General features: G+C 40.8%; 3 protein-coding genes across 3 annotated transcripts; 2 read left to right on the top strand and 1 right to left on the bottom strand.

The window, feature by feature from the left end:
* Nucleotides 1–2,787: 2,787 nt before the first annotated feature.
* LOC137292000 (uncharacterized) lies at nt 2,788–4,931 on the bottom strand. The gene is made up of 2 exons (XM_067823554.1): nt 4,889–4,931; nt 2,788–3,911 (listed from the first exon to the last, which is right to left on the bottom strand). The coding sequence occupies exons 1-2, from the start codon at nt 4,929–4,931 to the stop codon at nt 2,788–2,790; spliced, it is 1,167 nt and encodes a 388-aa protein (XP_067679655.1).
* A 1,158-nt stretch (nt 4,932–6,089) lies between these two features.
* On the top strand, nt 6,090–12,613 carry LOC137290291 (low-density lipoprotein receptor-like). The gene is made up of 7 exons (XM_067821097.1): nt 6,090–6,276; nt 7,302–7,409; nt 9,916–10,032; nt 10,501–10,620; nt 11,661–11,774; nt 11,961–12,097; nt 12,490–12,613. Exons 1-6 carry the CDS (start codon nt 6,207–6,209, stop codon nt 12,038–12,040), a joined length of 609 nt encoding a protein of 202 aa, XP_067677198.1. The 5' UTR covers nt 6,090–6,206; the 3' UTR covers nt 12,041–12,097; nt 12,490–12,613.
* Nucleotides 12,614–16,654: 4,041 nt separating this feature from the next.
* On the top strand, nt 16,655–21,571 carry LOC137291860 (low-density lipoprotein receptor-like). The gene is made up of 3 exons (XM_067823402.1): nt 16,655–16,767; nt 18,385–18,492; nt 21,351–21,571. The coding sequence occupies exons 1-3, from the start codon at nt 16,698–16,700 to the stop codon at nt 21,479–21,481; spliced, it is 309 nt and encodes a 102-aa protein (XP_067679503.1). The 5' UTR covers nt 16,655–16,697; the 3' UTR covers nt 21,482–21,571.
* The last annotated feature ends 3,415 nt before the right edge of the window (nt 21,572–24,986 follow it).

The raw sequence follows: 24,986 nt of genomic DNA, 5'->3' as shown, positions 1-24,986 counted from the left end.
TTGATACTCATCCTGCTGACCTATATATTATCTAGTCCCGACTCGATTATTTACAGACCGCCGCCATATATTTGGAATACTGCTGAATTGGGCGTTAAGCAGCAATCAATCAGCTGACCACTTATAATTAAAGCAAGGGCATCGACCAATACCTAGATACACTATGTCACATCTTCACACCGAGCCTGGTTAACGATGTGTTCTTAAAGGTTGGCTGTTGGAGTTATTCCGCACTTTGGTATGTATTATACAATCCTATATGTCCATAGACATTGTTGCAACATTGCCGATACTGCAAAAACAGGATTGTTCAAATCTAGAATCATCACGGAGAGTATACTGCATACCTGTTTACAAGTCTCCTTGTAAAACAATGTACACAGCACATTGCCACGCAGTACAATGTACACAACATATTTTCATGTAGAACAATGTGCACATCACATTTCCATGCAGTAGAATATTGCCATGTTGTACAACATAAACAAGTCATTGCCATGCTGTAGAATCTGAAAAAGTCATTGCCGTGTTGTACCATCTAAACAAGTCATTGCTATGATGTACAATAGGTGTCATCTCAGACGCCGACCTTCCGATTTCCCACTAGTCTCATTACGCCAACCTGCTGTTTCCTTTGAAGGTTAGGTTCTGATTAAGCGTGATGAGGGTTGCGGATAACCTGCTCTAGATGTTTTGTTTGAAAAGTTTAGAGTAACAATTAGCAGGGTGCAAACATTGAAAAATGTGAATACCTTTGGTATGAATATCTATGAAATGGCCAATAAATTCTCATTCAGCTTCGAAATGGCAAATGCACAGCACGATCAGAGATCTATCCGTACAGCTTGAGGCAATCGCTACTTGGTTGTCGATGGGTTCATGTACAAAGTCAACAAAAAAGAAAACGAGACTCGATATATTTGATAGAACAAGTATATGTGGATGACAAATAGAACAAGTATATATGGATGACAACGTCTTTAATTCAAGTATGGAAATAAACTGATAAAAAAGTATACCGTTGTCGTTATTTCATTAGGTGTGCTCTCATCCGCATAATCAAGATAATCCTCTTTTAACAAATGTTTGGTTCTTCGTCGTCCCCGTCGTCGTCCTCGTCGTAGTTTATTAACTGGGAAAATGAAACGACGTCAATATTTCTTTTCACTCAGTCGTGAAGTTTGTTTGAAAGGTCGACGATATGAGCGTAAACGGAACAATGTAAACAAATCTTTGCCATGTTGTACAATATAAACAACACATTGCCATGCAGTACAATGTACACAACAAATTATCATACAACCATTCAGACCACTGTAAACAAACAGTTGTCATAGGTATGTTATATTACAACAGTTAATGGTAGTGTATCTCCAGTAGTGATACCTATATATTTCCTCAATGTTCTTTTGGTTGTCAGAGAAACTAATTATGAATTCTGGAAGATCCATTTACATACTGATGCCATACTAAACTTGCATAAGAGCACTACAGTACTTACTTTCAGCAGAATGATGGCCACAGTTCTCTCTAAAGATATAAACAGTTCTCAGTAAAGATCTAAACAACGTTGTTTGAGACCGGTCCCTTAAGTCTACAGGTGACGTGGCCTCACCTGTCGTGGCTGGAGTCGGGTCGGGGTAGTGGTACCCATCCATGCTACCATCGAGACACTGTAAGATTACAGATTGTCACAGCTGGCAGGTGAGAGAAAGCACAATGAAATACGTTCGTGACTATAGATTTCAGAAGACTGGTACGGGTAGACACATGAGTGGACGTCTAGGGGCGAATCTACCCTCATCATCTCTCAATAACATAGGTAGTGTAAAGCTTTTCGTGAACACAAAGAGCGGAGGGTAGCCACTGTCCATTATCCGTCGAAACAGATCCTACTAATATCCAGCAAACTAATTCTACTAAAGAACCAACATTTGCTATATTCATAAGCACAAAACACAGCGAGTAATTATGACACGTATATCAACAGGTGGACTATTTGCTAGACCAAGTAACTGTCCTAGTCAGCACTACAATAAAATATTTATATTTATTACCACAGTAAAGTACAATCCCTACTTGTTCTGTATGTCAACGAATATCTCAATGTCGATGGCCACATTTAAATACAAATGTATCGTAAATGAATAGGTGGCATTTCCGCAAGTGGAAACTATTTCGTTCATGCGTCACAGCTGTAGGATAGGGGATAAACCTCGTTGATCGGACAGTACTGGCAGTTTGCTTCAGTGGATTGAAAGGACTAAGATATAATGACTTCCATCTCTCTTTGTTCGGCTTATTTACTGGCCATGGCGGCTGTATTTGATGCTGTGACGTCATGCAAGTATAACTGCAAACAAGACTAATCCGAACACTTGATACCGCAAACTCTTTATGAACACATTACAGAAAATCAGCCGTTAGAAATCGTTATAGGATCCCGTAGTCTACATTACCTTTCAACACAACAGATGAACGTCAGAAATGTGGGGTTGTCTGAGGCTGATGTGATTCACTGGAAATGTTGCACACACAATTCGTGAAAGTGACACAGATAATATATAATAAATATCACTAGGCTACTGTCTGTTGTCCTCCACTTTCCGCCATATAGCTGGAGTATTGCTGTGTGCGGCGTAAAACTAAACTCACTCACTCCTCCATTTTTAACTTTACACTGAGAAAAACAGCATCATCTAGAGTGATGATGTCGCATTATTTCGTAGACGTCCGGAAATGTTCATTGTGTACGTCTCGACCTATCACGGACACGACCAAGAACAGCTACATCCCACAATCATTACAACTTTCTGGCAGAGCCGATGTAGCAATTTCATAAAACTTTATGTGCCCTCCCGTTGTCGACTTAGAGCGCAAGGTAAAACACTCTATATGTCCACAGTGGTTGTTTGGTGGATGAGGGCCGCTCTTGTTAATGATATCTTCATTACAAGCAGTCAGGCTTCTCTGCGCTGCTGTTGGTTTAGTGTGAATGTGCACCGACAAAGCAGTGGCGGTAATGTCATAAAGAGGAACATAGTTGTGTGTGCAAAACACACCGATCCATTCATATACACCCTGTAGAGCCCCATTAACACGTGGAAGACGAGTCCACGGAAACATCCGATTGGTGACAAAGAATCCCGATAACCCGTCCTTTGTGAAGTTACCTTTACGGGACCATTGACGCACGTCTAAACTGCTCTCCAACTCAACTCCACTTTCCAGAAGAACATCGGTTCGTTTGCCAAGGACAACAAATGGTTTATTATCTCTGGCAAGCTGTTCTCGAATGAATGCTTGAAAGGTCGATACAATGCTTTCGTCGAACAACGTGTCACTTGCAGCAAAGCCAAGAAGTGGAATCCTTTTGCCGTAGAGTTCTGCGATTGTGTAGAACATAGACCTCAAAGTTGGTGTTGCATTGGGATAGCAGCTTTGCTCGGTGACATTGTGAGAATGCCAGCCATGTAACAAAGCTTCAGTCTTTGCGTCTGGATCTGATGTGAACAGAACTGGGATGACCGCAGGTTTCAGCCAGCTCCAGCTCCTCAGAACACTCCTCCTCACCATGTCATTGCCAGCGGGACTGTCCCAGGTTGTAAACAGAAGAAGTATGGGCTCACCAGTTTTATGTAAGAGCTTTTGTTTTGCGAAGAGGCTTGAAACCTGGGTAAGATTTCGCAGATTTGTGTTGGCCAGGTTAAGCTCTCCTGGTCCGGTCTCATCTGATGCTGTATCCAGGAGATGTTCGTCCATGGCATAGTACTCACTGAAAGACGTTATAGCCAAAATGAACAGCTTGCTGTGAAGGACATACCGCCCTGTCAGTACGAGGAGGGCAGCGGAGAGAAGGCCATACAACAACGACTTACGAAACGTTATGATGTTCATCTCTAGGAGATCCACTAAGGTTTACGACCGTCGAGGAGGAAGAAAATCTGAAAAACGGAATGGGTTTATGAATGTTGAGATTGGGTGGTCAGACTCGCTGATTTGCTTGACACATGTTATCGTGTCCTGAAGACTTAGATCGCTGCTCATGCTGTTGATCAATGGATTTTCTGCTTCAGATTCGATTATTTACAGACCGCCATATATAACTGGAATAAACAATCAGCCGACCAACCAACGTTGTCATCCTGTATGTCACATCATTTCACCAAGCCTGTTTAACAATGCGGTCGTGGGTCCTTGGAAGTCGACTGTTGCAGTTATTCCACATTATAGTATATACATACATATACATATCCATATCCTGTATGACCATAGACATTGTTGCACCATTGCTTATAAGGTATTATGCCCAAAACTTGGATCGTCACGGAGAGTGTCCTGCAGACCCACATACTTGCCTGTACCTCTCTCTGTTATACAACGTTAACAGCACACTGACATGCAGCTGTGTACACTGTACAATATATTACACATTGCCATGCAGTACAATGTGCACAACACTGTGCCATGCTGTACAATATAATGAACGCATTGTCTCGTTGTACAATTTGCTCAACACATTGTCATGCAGAACAATGTACATCACACACATACAACACTCGGTAGACAGCACATTATCAGTATCTATAGTAGAAGACATTGCAGACCAACAAATGTTATTTGTGTGGAATATGAGTACATCTACAAGATAATTGCACGCCAATTTCTGCAACCTTCAGTTAGTTGTCAGAGGAACTGTTTATGTATTCTGGAGACCATTTACATAATGGTGCCATACTAAACTTGCATAAGAGCACTACAGTACTTACTTTCAGCAGAATGATGACCACAGTTCTCTCTAAAGATATAAACAGTTCTCAGTAAAGATCTAAACAACGTTGTTTGATTTGAGACCGGTCCATTAAGTCTGCAGGTGACGTGGCCTCACCTGTCGTGGCTGGAGTCGGGTCGGGGTAGTGGGACCCACCCATGCTACCATCGAGACACTGTAAGATCACAGATTGTCACAGCTGGTAGGTGAGAGCAAGCACACTGGGAAGAAAGTTCGTGACTATCAATTTCAGGAGACGGGTATGGGGAGAAATATGAGTGGACCTCTCCTGAGTGAATCTACCCTGATTGTCTCTCAATCTACACTGGGAGTGTAGAGTTGTCGACACAGGTGTCTTTCGTGAACACAAGTAGTCTAGCAGTTAAAGCTTTTGCACGTCAGTTCAAATCCCTACAATGTGTGAAGCCCATTTCTGGTGCCCCCCGCCGTGACATTGCAGACATATTCACAACAGTTATACCGCACTTACTCACTCGTTAACATAGTTCTGAATACTGTGTACAGCGATCCTGAAGACTTTTAGAATGTTTATAGCTCAACTGGAACGAGTGACCAAACATGGTTTACAAATACAATATTATGCACAGTACATTAGCAAAGTGGGTGTATATAATATTATAGTGCTCCTGAAAATCGTGTCTCTATACACCTTAATAAGTTTGGTTTATTTGATTAATATTTTTCTGTCGTGGTTACAAGGGCTTAAATTATTTTGTCATCACGTAACCCAATGGTCTGCTTGAAACTGATTGTATTTATGTAACATCTTGTTATGCAAAACAGATTCCTTTATCATTTCATCACTTTTAGATGAAGTGCTAAGAGAAAAAGCATTTGAACATTTGAAAAGCATCTGTTGGGTGATTAAATGATTTTCCGTGTATAAAACCAATTCAGTCTTCATCTACTCATAATTACAATTATTCGTATTTACCCATTCATTACACATACCAAAAAACTAAATTTGTCCGGACAAATAGATCTAAATACTATGTAGCGACAAAAAAAGTTTTCAGTGCCAGAAAACAGCCTCAGTCAATTATTCGCCGAAACAGATTCTACTAATAACCCGAAAAAAATCCAACCATTATTCACACAGCGCAATTATGACACTAATATCAATAAATTGACTATTTGGTAGATCAAGTAATTGTCCTAATAAGTACTACAATAAGTCGATATTATATATGTTTATTATACAAGTAACGTCCAGTACCTACTTGTTCTGTATGTCAACGAATATCTCAATGTCGATGGCTACATTTAAATACAAATATATCGTAAATGAATAGGTGGCATTTCCGTAAGTGGAAACTATTTCGTTCATGCGTCACAGCTGTAGGATAGGGGATAAACCTCGTTGATCGGACAGTACTGGCAGTTTGCTTCAGAGGATTGAAAGGACTAAGATACAATGGCTTCCGTCTCTCTTTGTTTGGCTTATTTACTGGCCATGGCGGCTGTGTTTGATGCTGTAATGTCATGTAAGTATTACGTACAAATATATACCCATGGAAACGAATACAGGAACACACGAAAGTGCAAGTGTTCCCATGCACTTTTCTGGTTTCATGTCAAGCTTCATATTGCACTGTGAGTGAAAGTCTGCAAATAAATAAAGGAATCCTTGCACATGCATGTTTTCCTTTATTCGTTTCCATCAGTATATCATACTTGTTATGAGTATAAACTTTAGAAAGACAACTTTATTCAAATACAAATAATTGACGATTTTTAGTTAGTGGGATTGTGAGGCACAAACATGGATAGCTGCATAACTTGTACTGACACTAGAACAAATTTAACATAATTCCAAACGGTCATGAAATGAATAGATACACACACAACACACACACAACACACACACACACACACACACACACACACACACACACACAAACACATAAAGTTTAAATATTTATTTACGGCATTATTTGTGGATAAGGCCAGCTCTATTAATATCCACTGATGGATAAAGTCTTTATTTTGTATTTATCTGTTCTCATCTACGAGCACAACCGATAGGAGAGCTGTTGTGCGAGAAATAAAATTATCCAAAATTCTGTTCACTAATTGTGACATTTTAAAATAAAAAAAATCATTTAATAAATGTACATAAAGAAAGATCAAGATGATTTGCTGATCAGTGTGTGCGAGGTTAAGAATATGTTTTAGCACGCACGACATCGATCAGGGAAATGTGAGACAGGAAAACTCTTCCTTGTTTCACGTCGGACTGAAAAATGAATGGGGTCGGAAATGGGAGTCCAGAAATGAATACGGACAGTATGATAATAAACATACGTTCACCTGGTATCGGTGTCACAGTTTGACTGTATGGTTTGAATCAAACAAGAGGTCGAACCCGTATTCACGATAAGTTTCAATGATCACACTTCTCCTTCAGTCCGCCTGGTCGCCCAAGAGTGCGATCCGGATTCCTGCATTACTGAATCACGAAATAAAAAGCGTTGTCCTGAAGTTTGTTAATAAGGATTCTCTGTTACAGTGCAGTGTTCTAGTGGGGAGTTTGAATGTGACGGGGAGTGTGCTCCTGGGCAGTGGCAGTGTGACGGACAGGTCGACTGTTTGGACAAAAGTGATGAAGTCGGATGTGGTAAGAACTTGCTACTGACCCCACTACTAGGAGTTAGATAGTCCGTGAGTGAGTATCATTTCACACCGTTTTCAGCCATATTCCAGAAATATTACGCAGGGGACATCAGAAATGGGCATGAGGGGAATCGAACCCGGGTCTTCGGCGTGATGAGCGAACGTTTCACCACTAGGAGACCAAACCTCCCTGACTTTTGATAGAGTGAGGTAGCTGTTTGTTGTTTAACGTCGCACTAGCAACATTCCCGCTAAATGGTCTGTAAGTCTGTAGGTAATCGAGTCCGGACCAGACAATTCGGTGATCTACAGCATCGAATTAAGCAAATGGGATACGATGAGGTGTCAACCAAATCAGCGAGCCACGTGGTTAATATGTGTTATACCGATGATTGTAGGGGTACATAGCAGCCACTCACACATCCTAACCGTCACTGACGCGGAGGGCGGTGGGGTAGGTTAGTGTTTATCGCGTTCTCTCGTCACACCTAGGGCCTTGGTTCGAGTCCCTAAATGGGTACAATGTGTGGTTCATTTCTAGTGTCCCCCGCCGAGATTTTGCTGGAATATTGTCAAAAAAGATTCATTCACTCACTCATTGAAGTGGAAAGCTTCCCACGCCTTTCGTCAATTTCGTGAGATACGTTATTCTCACAATAACATGACAGAGTATAACATTACAGAAATACAGCGTTACTCACTGAATAATCGTGCTGTTATCACGGGGTATATTGATTGACCTGATGGAGGTGTGATATTACATATCCAGACTAGATCTCGGCATAGTCTCTCACATATACATCCCACATGTCCGGATTGTTCCGTCAGTGCTGATAGCTCCGCCAGATCGATGTCTACATGCATGTCCTTTCCTGTCCTAACACGTAAGACCCGTGAAGGTCACGGTTAGAAAATTGGCATTCAGTAACCCATGCTTTTCGTAAGAGGCAAGCATGGATCGGGTGGCCAGACTCGATGACTTGGCTGGCATATGTCATCGGTTCCTAATTGCGTAGATCGATGCTCGTCATATTGATCACTGGATTGTTTGGTCCAAACTGGTATGGTGATATCTTTACCGTTATGGAAGTCGACAAGTTCAATCTCATTGCTGAAATTTACTGAAGTGCCATAAATTCTTTAGCGTATGCTTTCGGAGTAAGTCGGTAGAGACTCTGTATCGGTGCGTCAAACATCAGTTTTATTACTTTTTCAATTTCCGTGCACGTGTAATCTGCAAAATCTGCAAAATCTACATAACATGTAAAATGATAAAGACCTGTAGCCTCCTTAACAGCTGATAATAGTTATAACAAAGAAATATAGATGCAATAAATTCTGATAAATCCTTACTGTATCTTTCTCTTCAACTGTCAGCAAGTGAAAAATAAACTTCTTTATTGTAGTAATGTGTAAAGTGTGATCAGTCCCCAAGAAAGAACAGCTATCAAGTCAAGACAATCACACAAAAATGAAACCAAATAATTATTTGCACACAAACTCTTAATGACAACCTGATGATGGCGTGCATGTATATTAACTGGATGGACTGTTATACGCCTAAAAAAAGCAAGATTGGTCTCTAATAACGTGACAAAGTGGTGACTACAATTTGGAAACATTTACCATCTGAACAAACAATTAAGATTCAAACAGCGGAATGCAACAGACCTTAAGACATCAGGCACAATTGGTTTCACACCCAAGACACATACTGTATACATGATTAAATTTTATATCTTGATGTCAGTGAATTCACCAGTTCCCGTTTACTGGTTTTTATGAATGCAAGTGTCTTGCAGAATATCCTGGAAAAATAACCTGTTGTGTTCTGCAAGTCTGTAGGAAGGAACCGTGTTTCTTCTCTTCTTCTGCATCAGTGTATCACCATCGTTTGACGCAGCCTGCCAGACTACTCACTTTGTAAACAAGCTCTCATTGTAATTGCCCACACTCTACTTAGCAAATATTTGATACTTGTGGCCCATTACTCTCGACTTGTGACTGCACTGCACTAGACATCTGTATTGTGATTAATTGTAACTTGCTCATTGTTTGCCCAGTATATTATTGAATATTTTAGACTTGTCTGTGTTATATTTTGCTGGTTCAGAGGGACTTTCTTATACCTTTTGTCACGGCCATTTATTAACCGTAACAAACCCAAGCTGCCTGTGAGGGGCTAGAAGGTTAACTGTCATGTAACTTATCCCATGTCGTATTAGGGCGGTGGGACAGCCTAGTGGTTAAAGCGTTCGTTCGTCACGCCGAAGACCCGGGTTCGATTCCCCACATGGGTACAATGTGTGAAGCCCATTTTCTGGTGTCCCCCGCCGTGTTATCGCTGGGATATTGCTAAAAGCGGCGTAAAAGCAAACTCACTCACTCACTCATGTACATGAAGAAAAGATTTCTCAGACAAGATCTAACGATACACACACACGGCACCCAGATATTATTTGATCTGACATAATGCGATGTCGTATACTTAAGTCGATATGTACCTGCAGGAGCCGTCGAGTGCACCTCCCGACAGTTCCAGTGCGGGAACGGACAGTGTATCAGTATGGCTCACACGTGCGACGGCAATCCCAACTGTGAAGATGGATCTGACGAACTACATTGCAGTGAGTGATAACATCTTTCATTGAGGCGCGTTACTGTAATGTGTAGTAGTTAGATGCACGTGCCCTCGCAAGGACTAAAGACGTTAACTAAATTATAAACAAAACGAAATCCCAGCCCCGACCTCCGACTCGAAATACTTCACATGACATACAATATGTCATAATTTATTGTACTGTACAGCATTTCCAATTTTCATCTAATTTTTTTTTAAATCTTCGCCTTGGGTTAAAGAGCAGGAGGTCGCGGGTTCGATCCCCGGCCGCGTCATACCAAAAGACGTTTCAGCATTAATGGGTACAGCAAGGACTGGTAGGCTCCGAGTCAGTATTATATGTCATAGTGTGGTGTTCATGTTTAACTGCGGCATGGTATCTGAGTGAGGCAGCACTGTAAAACCAGCTTAAGTCTGTGAAACGTCGACATTAAGTGCCAAAACGTTGTCTCAGCTTTACATTTATTGTTTGCAGCGGTGCGTGATTGTTTCGAGTCGGAAATCAGCTGCGACAACGGGCGCAGATGTGTGGACAAGGTTCGGAAGTGCGACATCTACCAGGACTGTCTGGACGGGACTGATGAGAATGATTGTGGTATGTGAAAACTGTCCCCCTAACAAATGAACACGCTTGCAGAGTTTTTGTTGGAAAAACATTTTATCGTAGGTTGAACATAACAACACAAGCCATAAAAGTACGAAACGAAGAAATGGAAAACGATTTTAGGGTTTTGTCACAGGGAAATGAAGCCATTCTCGGGAATCAGGACGTGCAACTCCAATGTGTACTTCTAAAAAAGGTTAGGGATGAGACGACGCTATTGACAGCTTAACCATAGAATTGGTGATCCTTGACAGCTTTCGTAGTAATGGTCATTTTCGTGTATTTGAATAATATAATAGGAAATTCAATAATTTTTGTTGATGCGGAACAGGTCTTGCGCAGTTTAAGATAAATTTGAATTTGATACACTTGAGATAGATTTTTGACTGAATTCACGTGAAAAGAAAATGTTATCGTCGATTGAATTCACGTGAAAAGGAACTGTCGTTATCATTAGGTTTAGGTCAGAAACGACCAACAAGAACGGATGGTCAGGATCACTGATGCCAGTCATGCTAAATGTACAGATCATATGATTATCTGGTCTAGACTCGAACATTTTTTATGTTATAGCAGTAACAAACAAACAAACTTCAGTGATATTAATACAACATCATGTGATGAGTTAGTCACATCACCTTATAAGTGGTTTGAATTTAAGATATAAACAACCCTTTTAGTATGGTCTCATGTCATATTAACTCACTGAGAAGTTACTAGGTTTGGTTTTATGAAACCCATATTTTTCTGCATATATATGCAGGTAGTGGAAATTGTGTTTGTCTCTATTATGGCAACCCGTGAAGGTCAGGGTTAGAATATTGGCCATCAGTGACTCATCCTTGTAACAGGCGACTAAAGAGATCGGATGGTTACTGACTATGTGCAGACCGATTATTTACAGACCATTTCCTTATAGCTGGAATATTGCTGTGTGCGGCGTAAAACTAAATTAACCCACTCACTCTCTATCATAGCGATAGTAGTATGACAGATATGCGCGGTTTTATTAATCCATTATCTGTATCTAGAGTTCAGCCAGTGTCCTGATGGAGAGTTCAGCTGTAACGACATCTTCTGCATCAGCAAGAGCTCCGTCTGCGATGGCTATCCTCACTGCCCCGATAACAGTGACGAAACCAACTGTAAGTATGGACGGACCTGTGTTCCCTCTGTGAAAGACATCCTCTTATCATCCTGTTGAAGAATGTACACCTCCTGAATGCAATGTTATATACAGTGAACCGTTGTTCTGTTTAACGTTCATGCCGATCTCACCATAGTTCTGGATTTTACGACCACTTCAAGCAATCTATTTGCTCCCCCCACAGGCAAGACATGCCAACCTGGAGCGAAGATGTGTCCGAATGGTCAGTGTGTCCCCGGCTTCTACGATTGTGAGGCTAAATAGTTGCGACTGCAGTGACATTGTCAACGATCACAGCAACGAGGCCAATGGACGTGAAAGGTCAGTATTAGGAAATGCATTTTCAATATCAACTCGTGAATTTTCCAAATCCGATTCATACACTGAAGGATAAAAGAAAGTGTCACTTAATAAAGACCTGAAGACATAAAAAATGCCATAAAAACTAAAAGTGATTGAAGATGGTGTTACGGCAATTATTCAATATTCAAACAATGCAACCAGAAATGGACTTCACACATTGTTCCCATGTGGGGAATCGAACTTTGGTCTTCGGCGTGACGAGCTAACGACTGGACTACCCCACGAACTGACCTTACGTGTCCCCCTCATGACCGATATGGAGTATACGTGGTGATTACTTTGTTATAATATCTGCAGCATATATAGGGTTACCAAGTCCGTAGTTACTCAACAATGTTTTCCTTTTGCAGTTGGCGACACCACACTCGGGGTCCAGGTCCGAAAGAACTGTTATTAGCATGTTGGCTTTTGGCGTCGAATATTCTTTCTCGTTTCAACAACTGCCAGTAAACAAATAAAGTACATTATAAGTCACCGTTATTGTCATTTCTGTATATATAAGATACTCATGCAGTGATTACGGCAGCAATCGGTAACTTGCATGTCCTGAAGTCCTCAATACCGTTTCTTAATATCAGTCGTACATTCACAATAGCAGTGGAAAACGTAGTAGTTCATGACAACAATAGCATTTACCTCCCAATTTCGATGGAAAGAAAACAAGCACGAACAAGCGTACAATGGACGGTTACTTGAATGTGCAGAAAACCGAAGAAACCTCCATGAAGATATGTAACCGTAGGGAAAAATGAACGTATTGACACAAGCGGAATAAATGGGAGGATGGAGGTGTTCGTCGTCTGCTGGCGGTTCCCCGTCTGCTACGGGTTAAATGCGAATATGAAAACGTTCGTCTGCTTTAGGACAAACTAAACTAACTAAAAATGTTTTATGGTTCAACGTCTTTATTACATAAGGTCACAGCGTTTCGAGACAGTCGTCTGGCAGTTTTTGAAGACAGTTGTGCACAACACGAATCAGCGTTTCCACATCATTCTACAAATGCCTGCGTGTCTTAATTAGTCCATGATACCATTTTCCAAAAATAGATGATACGTAAAACGTATGTCCTCTCACAGCTATTCATTCATAGCAACGACTGCTTTCAGTGTCGCATCCATCTGCATCAGGCATCGTGAGAAAAGTAACATTGTATAAGAAATATGACGAGTGATAAAACAGTTTTTCACTCCTGGAAGTACGTGCACAACTACAGGAAAACAACAATTCAATCGTCAGACCGGTTTCCAAATCCGAAAGCGTGTGTGAAAGATGCCGACAAGATGTTTCAGCCAGACGGTGATACAACCAAAAGAATAATCATCAAGAAGATCAGACATTCCCCTCATGTGTTCGACGAACGAGATGCGCAACACAGACGCAAGCATCATTTTTGTCGCTCTGTTACTGCTTGAAAGTGACTGATCTAATTAGTCAACTTTCTCGAGAGTTATGTTTTGGTTGTATGTTTGAAGCAGATGGTGAACAAACCAATACCTGTCGCTTGTCAGAAAAGGAACAGGTGGACAAGTACTTTACAATGAACGATTTCAAGGATGTAAGTGTGTTAGATCGATGGATGAACATTGTAGCCGATGAGTCATAGCTACTCATATTTCAGAACTCCAGAATCGAGCTGAACAATTGAAGCAACGTGCTGTAAAAATGCTAGTCTTTGAAAAACATTACTTCTCTTAATTGAATCCTCGACTTGTGTTAATGTGCACTGGTATTGTAGTACAATTCACATACATCACTCTGCATCATGAAGCATGATATTAGTGTAGATTTTCATGTATCACTTGTCATCGATGTGTATATAAAAAGAGAGAGAGTACGTGTAGAAAGTTGTCACCCACGAGTCAGAAACATGTCCAGTAAGTCGGATGTAGCATCTCCAATGCCTCGATAGAAGAGTTAGAGCTGTTACTCTAATCCCAAATCAGCTGGTGCGTATTACGGTGCCTCCAAATTTCAAAGTTTATTATGACGAGGGAAAGTGTTGGGTGTGTCTAAGGTAAAAGCCAAATTGAGCAAGCACGATGCTTACACGCCTCCCAAGTCGGTGACACATATTTCAACGTCTCGGTGTTCCGGTCAGCCGAATAGATGAACAGTGGGATGTCGATCTAATGGACATGAGTCGCTATACTAAAGCACGGTGTGACTGTAATTGTACACTAAATAGAACAGCACGTACCTCTGGGTGTTGTAATGTGTCAGATACCTCGATATCAACCTTCGAGTAACTCTCTCAACTCTCTCGCTTTAATGTCGTTGTTCTGAGTGACAAACAAACTTATGGACTGACGCTCTGTAAAATTCCGGAGAACCCCTTTAAATTCTGTTCCTTTGTCCACTCTGATCTTCTGAGTTGCAAGTCCGCGCGACATCATGCCTTTAAATGCCTCCACGATGGACTCGGTTTCTTGTTTTTCAAAGGGGCTACCCACAGATAGCTCGACAAAATGTGAAAGGCTATCATCACATAAAGCATACCATCGTTGGCTGTAGTTTAGCGAATCATGTCCGTTAGATCGACATCCCACTAGTCATCTATTCGGTTTTCCAGTACTCTGAGACGTTGAAATATGTTTCACCAACATAAGAAGTATGTGAGCATCGTACTTGCTCAACTCGGCTTTTACCTTACCTGCATGTTTTTCAAAGACTAACATTTTACAGTACGTTGCTTCAGTTGTTCAAACTATTCTGGGGTTTTGAAAGACGAGTTAAATACGAGCGGTAATCCTTACCGTGATAAGGTACAGAATTAAAGGACTCTTTCAGCGATGAGTCATCGGCTACAATGTTCATCAATCGATCTAGCACACTTACATCCTTGAAATCGTTCATTGCCATTGCAAAGTACTTGTCCATCTGTTCCTCTTCTGACAAGCGACAGGTATTGGTTTGTTCACCATCTGCTTCAAACATACAACCAAAACATAACTCTCGAGAAAGTTGACTAATTAGATCAGTCACTTTCAAGCAGTAACAGAGCGACAAAAAAGTTCCTGAGCATGCTTGCGTGTGTGGTGTCGTTCGTCGACACATAAGGCGAATGTTTAATCTTCTTGATCATTATTCTTTTGGTTGTATCACCGTCTGGCTGAAACATCTTGTCGGCATCTTTCACACACGCTTTCGGATTTGGAAACCGGTCTGATGATTGAATTGCTGTGTTTTCCTGTAGTTGTGCACGTACTTCCAGGAGTGAAAAACTGTTTTATCACTCGTCATATTTTTTATACAATGTTACAACGGAACCGCTAATAGACGACGAACACCTCCATCCTCCCATTTATTCCGCTTGTGTGAACACCTTCATTTCTCCCTATTGTTACATATTTTTATGGAGCTTTCTTCGGTTTTCTGCACATTCAAGTAACCCCTCCATTGTACACTTGCTCGTGCTTGTTTTCTTTCCAACGAAATTGGGAGGTAAATGCAATTGTTGTCATGAACTACTACAGACAAACCAGTGATCCGACTTCAGCCTGCTTTGACAGAAGCAACCATTGAACATTGCAGAGATGATTAAACGACTATAATTCTTCCCGATACTCAATGTAACATTTAAGCCGAGTTGCCGGTCGTAATATACTCTTTAAAAAAGTAGCGGAAAAGTGAAAAACATCTTATAAATTTGATATGTGGAAACTTAGTTTTACGAACGCTGAATATGTTGTGTTATGGAGCTTACAATTTAGTCACAGCGTTTGGAAATCGATGACTTTGTGCACAGAGGGGTACCAGTGAACAATGCCATTTACGGAAAGGCATGGTATACACGTGCAAAATGCACAAGAAGTACTGTCAAAGTGCAGGGTTCGGAACTTTGCTTCCCTTCGGTTAGAACTCGCAGCACAGACTATAATGCAAAGGCTGAATGATTCCAGCTCACTGGTTGCGAGGTTTATTATGTCTCCCATAGCACATTCCCAGATCCGGTAGACGCAGTGTGCGATATAACCACTGGCCCGCTCACCCGTTGCTGGTAAAAATCCAGTCTGACCAGTGAATCTCCCCTGTCATCCATGTCAACAAATTGACTATTTGGCACATCAACTAATTGTCCTAATTAGTGCCACAAATAGTCGATATTATTTAAAAATACATTTCGCTCTACCGCCATGTATAGTCCATATTTTAAAATTTTATTAAAAGCATACTTTCGCCTTGAAGTATAATAGTTAAAACACGAGGATACTTGCGACCGAGCGCTTTAACGTTATAATAGTTCAAGGAGAAAGTGTGCATCATTACACAGTGACTATACATGGAGATAGAACGAACTATATTTTATTTCTAAGATGCCAAATGTAATACTTTCTAGGGATAATTTCGATTAACCTAAGGCAGAAAACAAATGACGGTGTCGCTGGCCTATTAAGAATCCTCGCTCAGGGCTAAATGACGCGATGTTCTTTTGACGTGTCAGCCCCCGCCCCCAAACGCGTTCATGCGTCACAGCTGTAGGGTAGGGGATAGATAAACCTCGTTGATCGGACAGTACTGGCAGTTTGCTTCAGAAGATTGAAAGGACTAAGATACAATGGCTTCCATCTCTCTTTGTTTGGCTTATTTACTGGCCATGGCGGCTGTGTTTGATGCTGTAATGTCATGTAAGTATTACGTACAAATATATACTCATGGAAACGAATAAAGGAACACACGTGAGTGCAAGTGTTCCCATACACTTTTCTGGTTTCATGTCAAGCTTCATATTGCACTGTGAGTGAAAGTCTGCAGATAAATAAAGGAATCCTTGCACATGCATGTTTTTCCTTATTCGTTTCCACGACTAGATCATTCTTGTTAAAACGAATATAAACTTAAAAATACAAATTTATTCATACACAAACAATTTACGATACTTCAGTGGTATTTTGAGAAAACATGTATTGACACTAACTCAAATTTCAAATTCCAAATGATCATGAAATGCATTATTTTGAAACAGCGCAGTTCACCAGTCAATCTCAACAGTTCACTTGAATCGCCTCCAACCAACTGATCCTAGGAAATGTGGCGTTTAGTCCTGAATAATATTTCTGGCGCATATTCCGATTAATATGCCAGTTTACTAAAACACTAAAAGAAAGGAAACAATTGAAACTTGGATTTGAGATACATGTTTATAATCTTTATCAAAAGCTGAACATATCCACTGAAACACTGTAGACTTCAGGTTTACAAAACATCCAAGGCACCCATCGAATAAAGAAGTTATTGTTCTGTATGACATCGTGTGTTCTTAAATACCTATGAATGGCTTCTTTAGCTATTTACTGTATGATATATATCGGAATACTGGAATATCCGCGGTTTACAAACACAAAGAGGATAATTCGGATACAAATTTAATATAGTCACTTTCCTTAACGCAGTTATGTTTATCGGAATTTTATTGCATAAGATTAGTTTTCTGATAATTTAAATGCATGCAAAGTAATACTTTTCGATTTTCACACATCACAAATAATCTTTATAAATAAAATAATAAAATTACTGAAAATGCCTTCTCCCACGGAGACATACACGGGTGTCATGTCACATAAATTAAATTTTTTAATGATACCTCTATCTGGAGACACAGACATTTCATTCACTCACACACACACACACACACACACACACACACACACACGCACACACACACACACACACACACACACACACACACTTAAAAAAGTAGGGGAACTGTACTTTCAATCTACGATTGTCGAAATTGGGAGATATATGTTATCTTCCCCTAGTTAGGTGACTGGAGTATGACATGAAAATTTCAGGTTTACAATTTTCAGTCAGCAGTGTGTGATTTGACCCAGGCCTGAAAACCGTGGCCATGCACAAATGCAAGAAAAATATCAATAAATGGTCTACAGTGATTCATCGACCTCCCTTAAAAGCGTCAAGATTCATAATGACATCCCAAGCACGTGTAGGAGGATACCACGTTGTGCACGTGCTTCCCATGCATTGTGTTTACGTATTGTGATAACGTGAAATGATGCTGCATACACAAGATGAATGTCAATGTAGCGTTTACCAATGGATTCTCTTTCTACCAGACTTCAACGTTCAGGTATATATACATTTCAATGGCGACATTTCTCCCTCCAATCACTCTGGATCCACCTATGAGTGCGATGTTTCGATGAGGATTCCCGCATCACCGAATCACGAATTAAACAGAGTTGCCATTCAGAAGGCCTGTAAATAAGGATTCTCTGTTTCAGTGCAGTGTTCTAATGGGGAGTTTGAATGTGACGACAAGTGTGTCCCTGGGCATTGGAAATGCGACAACCATTTCGACTGCTTGGACAAAATGGATGAAGTTGGATGTGGTAAGAACTGTTACTGACAATAGCCAGCGAGTGAGTATGGTTTTACGCCATTTCTGCCATATTCCAGAAATATCCTCGTGTGGGACATGAGAAATGGGCTTCATACATTGTACCCATGTGGGGAATCGAACCAGGGTTTACGGCGTGACGAGCGAACGCTTTAACCATTAGGCTACTTCGCCTCCCTCACGTTTGATAAGATGGTAAGGTAGCTCCAATAACGAATAGATATTATAATTAATTTAGGCGTCATATGCTTACTTAGGTGTTTCAGAGAATATAGATGCGCCAACATATCAGGGTTGCTTAATAATAAAAATATACAATTCTTAACCTCGCTTGGGGTCATTTATAAAATCATTGTTTTGTTTTTTCTAATCTGTGTCTACTGTGTGAGGGTTATGTTATCAGTCATTTCGATCATGCCTGTGAGTTCCGTTATTTCTGATGATGGGAACAAAACAGCCCACGGCCCACCATTAAGACACATATATGGAGCGTTGGTCAGGCGTGACCTGTCTAGCTGGTGACTTCGTGCGCAAATGGCTAGGTTCTTTGCAAATACCCTCAGTTACAGAAAGTAACTGGCTCACACGCGAATGTATATTGTTCCAAATTGTGTGTTTGTCTGGGTGTATTCTTACGTTCTTGAGAGGCATATAGTAGTTGGTATTTAAGATTAAGACCAAATGTTATAGATTCGTCATCCACGTGACGATATTTTCAATTTCTGTGGATTAGTTTGTTTAAATCAAAATTATATTATATATTCAGAGTCTAAGCATGAGTCTAGTAAGGGGAGTTCAAACCCACTCACCACCAAGCTCACAACCCAACCTCAATGAACACAGTTCAAAACAAATAGTCACAGCTCAGTAGTTCAATGTAATCAAATATGACATGAGGCCTGGCGTTATAAAACATGAAATTAATTCACAAGTTATTCTAAGTCATTATTTTGTTCAACGCCGTACTCAGCAATCTTGGACCTAAATGGCGAAGGTCTGTAAGTAATCGAGCCAGCCTGACTACTCGGTCCCGATAGTCGTCTCTTACGACAAGTGTGGGCTGCTGAAGACCAGAGATCATATGATTTCTGTGAAGACCACTTCTAACCAGGATCTTCAAGGGCTGCGTTGTGGCGCAGGTGGTTGATATATAGTATTCCCAGAAATTATTGAGAATCATGTTGCGTCATGTAACTCATTACGGTTATTAACTTCTGGCGTTTTACTTACATAAACAGTCTCAGTCTTGTTTTAGTACTTTGTTAGACCTCCTCGAGCTCGCTCAGCAATGCATGCCTGAATACGCCTAGGCACACTACCCATCAAAGTTTGTAGGTAATCGTGTGACAGGGTATATTTCAGTCATCTTTACTTCAGCGTGGTCCATGTACATGTTTGAAAAGACTGTACGATACCGATCACTGCAAGCATGCACAGTGGGTGTACAATCATTGGACCCCGATCACTTCACGTTCACATTTAGATAGATAAAATGAATATTATGCATTCAATAGGGCAAAGACTTCACACGTGTGTGGAAAAGTGTATCATTATCAATATCGGCTCATTGAAATGCTGTAAAATCAAACCATTAGGAAATAAACTTAGTATTTGGCTACGTGAAAAGATATGTTCTGCCGATAATCGACGATTGCCTCTTTCAGGTTTAACCTACCAACTTGAAACTTTCTATTTATAACAACCACATCTTGTGCATTCGTGAAAGACTAACATTTCAACCATACTGTTTGTGTTTCATAAATGGTGACTAGATTTTTAACATCGATCTTACATTTGCCACCCAAACAAGCACGCGATCACTGTAAACGCAGGCGGACAGTCACCCCATCACTGCATCTCTGCAGGACAGTGGTTCCAGCGGGTGAGATGTACATAGCAGCCACTCACACATCCTAACCGTCACTGATGTGAAGGGCGGTGGGGTAGGTTAGTGTTTAACGCATTCTCTCGACACACCTAGGGCCCTGGTTCGAGTTCGTACATGGGTACAATGTGTGATTCCCAGCTGGAATATTGTCAGAAAAATACCAAAGAGATTCATTCTCGGACTTATTGAAGTGGAAAGTTTTCCACGACGTTCGTCAGTTTAAACACGTTATTCCCACAATAATATGGTACGGGATAACATTACAAAAATACAGCGTTACTCACTTAACCGTGCTGACAATTACGGGGTATATTGAATGACCTGAGGGAGGTGTGATATTACCTTCATATCCAGACAAAATCTCGACATAGTCTCTCACATATACATCTCACATATCCTGATTGTTTCGTCAGTGGTGGTAGCTCCGCCAGATCGGTATCTACATGCATGTCCTTTCCTGTCCCCATGCTTGGATTATTGGCCTTCAGTAACCCACGCTTGTCGTTAGAGGCAGCTAACGGGATCGGGTAGTCATACTGGCCGATAGATCTTTACATGATAATTTCAAATTAGATTGTAATTGTGTTATTATTTGAGAGTTTAGTGACGAGCATTTAAATAATAGTCGGGACAAGTCAGGCTAGTGGTTGACAGTATGAAGAACAAAGCATCCGAAGTCCGGGAACGAATGATACACGTGCAGCAGATTACACATACAGATTTCATACATATAACATAATACATATTAAATTTTCATAATAACCAGGCCACTTGTACAACGCTGAACTCCACGTAGCAAGGGCGTGCTTGAAGTATATAGAACATGACTGGACATTACCCTTGATAACCCAATCTGAGACGTAACGATACACACACACGACACACAGATATTATTTTTTTTTCACATGGCATGCTAAGATTTGTATACACCGTTGTATACTGATGTCAATCTGTACTTGCAGCAGCCGTCAAGTGCACCCTAGGACAGTTCCAGTGCGGGAACGGACAGTGTATCAGTAGGACTCGCAGATGTGACGGCCACCCCAACTGCAAAGATGGAAGCGACGAACTACATTGCACTATCTTTGATTGATGCGCGTCACTGTACATTTTATGTAGTGGTTAGTGCCACAGGCCCTCGTGCCTTTGCATGAATTAAAGGCGTATTGTACTGTAAAGCATATCCAGTCGAGAGGCATCTCATTTGTTTTCCTTTAAATATGTAATCTTCGCCTGTGGCTTGAGCGTCCGCCTAGAGAAAGGAAGGTGGCGAGTTCCATCCCCAGCCATGTCATACCAAATGACGTTAACACATGGTACTTGTTGATCCCTGCCTGGCGCTCTGCATGAATGGGTAAAATCTGGATGAGGTGTTCATGCTAAACTGGAACAACGTATCTCAGTGAGCATACACAGTTTAAGTCTAGGCTAGTACAAGCAGCCACATATAGCGCGTTTCCTGTTGTTCTCAAATATAAAATTAAGACGGTGCACATGTTATGTTTAAATTAATATGGGAGGGATTGCCTGGTAATATTTTAAGCTGTGCTGAGGATGATCGGACTGAAGTTGGTCGTGTGTTTTGTATCCCTTTAAACGTTTTGCACGTGCGTTATATTCTAGCCACATAAAGAAACTGTGCATTGTCAAAATATTATCCCAGTTGACAAGCACGATACCAATGTCAAAGGTACATATAAACTGTAATGGGGTGGGTGGGGTGGGGGTGGGGAGTCATGAGACCATATCAAGTCGGGAGAATTTCAATTGAAAAGTCAATCACAATGACGTCACAAGTCCATAAGCGGGACAGTGGGCAAACGGTCATGTCACAAGCATCTATGGGCATTGAGAACAGCAGTGCATCGACAACGCATAGAGCCTGTCAAACGTGAAGGAAGGCTTGTGGGATGTCACGTCACATTCTCTGTTGCTAGGTCAATGACGTTATCTGGCGGATGAAGAAGACTGCGTAGACGTCGATCCATCTCGCCCCAAGCATGCTCTATCGGGGAGAGATCCGGTGAATTTGCAAACCAAGGCAGTAAGTCAGCGTCGTAGTGTTGCAAGAAATCCATAGCAACCCTTGCCGTATGAGGGCGGGCATTGTCCTGTTGGAATGTCAACCCATGGTCATGACGTTGCAGAAAAAGAATTGCCACAGGTCGAAGAATCTGATCACTGTAGCCCACACCAGTTACGCTACCCTGAACAATCACAAAAGGAGTTCTGTGGCGTGCTGTTATTCCACCCCAAGCCATCACGGAACTATCACCAAAGCGATTCCTCTACAAGACACAGGCATGTGCACAACGTTCTCCCACGCGTCTATATGCACGTTCACGTCCATCACAGTGGGAAATGTTAAACCTGGACTCATTTGTAAAAACAACATTTCTCCACCAAAACAAGCGTCTGCCTTAAAATTCGGAGGCGAGAAAGTGAGAAAGTGGGTCATGAGACGAAAAAGCGATATTACAAGACCAGAAAGCAATAAAGCGAGACGAGAAAGCGCTAGCGCGAGACAAGAATGCGATAAAGCGATAGAGCCAGAAAGCGAAAAAGCGAGAAAGCGATATAATAGGGCAAGAAAGCGAAAATGCGATATTTCCCATAATTCTGCCCTGTCTGCACATGTCGCCTTGCCTGCTTATGTCATAATCCAAAAGGAGGCTGTATCGCCATTTGTTTCAGTCGCATGGAAACAAAATGCACATGCTTTCAAATTGTGTAGAATTTTTGTAATTAATTCTTTTACTTGTTCAAGCAATAATCCAACAATAACTCCGGGAATCGAATGTGTTTTCGTTGAAATAAATGAGTGTATTTTAAAACCCGTGAAAAGGATATTAGTCATTATTGTGACATCACTAATTAAACCTGGTTTAATTCCTGGCTTACATTTCTCTCTTGTCATTTCCCGTGTTAAATGCCACTTGTGTTATCTCATCATTTCTGCTTGGATCAGTTACCCCTGGTTTCCATTTGTCCCCCCGCCCTACCAGTTTAGCGTTAATTAGCTACCGGCTTCCCTTGCTATCTCATCACTGTTGTTTCAAATGTTCGTATATAGCTTTCTGTTTCTAAGTTTCTTCTTACACCTGATGAAGGAATAAGAATACACTCCTAACATCATGTTTCACAAATACAGAAGTTGACGTTCATAAGTTCTTTTAAATACTTTTAGGTATTTTACTAGTCCTTCTTATTCTCTGGGCTAAAGCTACACATTTGCTGTGAGACCGTAAGGACGAATATCAGAAATGAAATATTACCCCGCAAAGCCCAACCAGTACTTCCCCTACTCCCCGTCTTACCCGGGTGACAAGAACGGGTTTACATAGGTCTTATGTAAATTACGTAGATCGATGCTCATGATGTTGATCACTGGATTGTCTTGTACAGACTTGATTATTTACTGACCGCCCCTTTCTAACTGAAATAGTGCCGAGTGCGGTGTTAAACCACAACCAATGAACCAAACAACAAACAAACCAAACCATCTCCCTGCTCCCTACGTGGTGTAACGTTGGCAAAATCCTATGTTATATTCTTTCTCAACGTCGGAATTCATTGCATCATTGGTGGAATGATATACAACCTGTACCTTTTATCTGGCCTTTTTATGTCTGCATATTTCATACATATATATTTAAGTCTACTATTATGTGAAAAAAGGTATTGTTCTAAATGTCTGTGTCATACTCGCCCATACTTCTACAAGAATGGCCTGTGTACATACGAAAAAGTTCTTTTTTTTTCATAATATTGTTACGCCCGCAACGCGTTTTCTGGTGGTATTGAAATGGACTCCGTGCGTGCGCGTGTCCGTGCAGAGTTATCCTTTCTGGAACAGGTCTTTCAAACCATTCACTGTTACTTCACCAAACCTGGTGTGGTGGTCTACTGGTACCTTCTGGTGGTACTGGATTCTGAATTAAATATTGCTGGCGTTCAACTGAAGTTGGTGGCACGAGTATCTTATTACTCCTTCTGGAGCAGAACTGAAATACCTTCCAGTACTCTGTTTCCACTTTGCTATATACACGCCAAAACATTTGACATAATCATAACTTGTAAACATAATTTGTCATTGCGGTGACACATTGATGGCTGTCTTATTTTATTGCACTCTAAAATTGTTCCTTTGATGCAATAAAGCTTTCTTTAAATCATAGAAACACACAACAAAAGAAAAATCCATGATCACATTTTAAACATATAGTTGTTCTCTCGATTTTATCCTTGCCATCTCACACGATATTATATACAATATTGTTCAGTTAATTGGGGAATTCCACAGAAAGATATGTACTAAAGTTGATATTGCCAACGTTTTCAAGACTGTAATTTCCCCATGTATGGCTAGTTTTCTATCAGTTCTATTAATCGTTTCTTGTGTTTTTCTTGTATTGATTACCCATAAGTCCCCCAAATGGGGGTTAAGATATATACCAAGGATGTTAAGGTTACTTTCACGTCAGTCTAGGCTATTTCTGCAAATAATTTCATTTTGCTACCAATCATTGAACCAATCCAGATAGCTTTTGTTTTTCCAATGTTAATCTTAAGCCCTGACGTTTTATGGAATTTATGTA

This window comes from Haliotis asinina, chromosome 7 (genome assembly GCF_037392515.1).
Source record: "Haliotis asinina isolate JCU_RB_2024 chromosome 7, JCU_Hal_asi_v2, whole genome shotgun sequence".
Taxonomy (NCBI): Eukaryota; Metazoa; Mollusca; class Gastropoda; order Lepetellida; family Haliotidae; genus Haliotis; species Haliotis asinina.
Note: the sequence above shows the minus strand (reverse complement) of the source record. Positions and strands in the feature narration are given on the sequence as shown.

What these genes read in the sequence shown, in the direction of transcription:
- LOC137292000 (XM_067823554.1), bottom strand. Translation starts at nt 4,931, where the DNA reads ATGGGTGGGTCCCACTACCCCGACCCGACTCCAGCCACGACAG. An exon ending in CCCGACTCCAGCCACGACAG is followed by an intron (nt 3,912 to 4,888) that starts GTGAGGCCACGT and finishes CGTAAACCTTAG; the next exon opens with TGGATCTCCTAGAGATGAAC.
- LOC137290291 (XM_067821097.1), top strand. Translation starts at nt 6,207, where the DNA reads ATGGCTTCCGTCTCTCTTTGTTTGGCTTATTTACTGGCCATGGCGGCT. An exon ending in ATCTGACGAACTACATTGCA is followed by an intron (nt 10,033 to 10,500) that starts GTGAGTGATAAC and finishes TATTGTTTGCAG; the next exon opens with CGGTGCGTGATTGTTTCGAG. An exon ending in TAACAGTGACGAAACCAACT is followed by an intron (nt 11,775 to 11,960) that starts GTAAGTATGGAC and finishes CTCCCCCCACAG; the next exon opens with GCAAGACATGCCAACCTGGA.
- LOC137291860 (XM_067823402.1), top strand. Translation starts at nt 16,698, where the DNA reads ATGGCTTCCATCTCTCTTTGTTTGGCTTATTTACTGGCCATGGCGGCT. An exon ending in GTTTGATGCTGTAATGTCAT is followed by an intron (nt 16,768 to 18,384) that starts GTAAGTATTACG and finishes TCTCTGTTTCAG; the next exon opens with TGCAGTGTTCTAATGGGGAG. An exon ending in AATGGATGAAGTTGGATGTG is followed by an intron (nt 18,493 to 21,350) that starts GTAAGAACTGTT and finishes CTGTACTTGCAG; the next exon opens with CAGCCGTCAAGTGCACCCTA.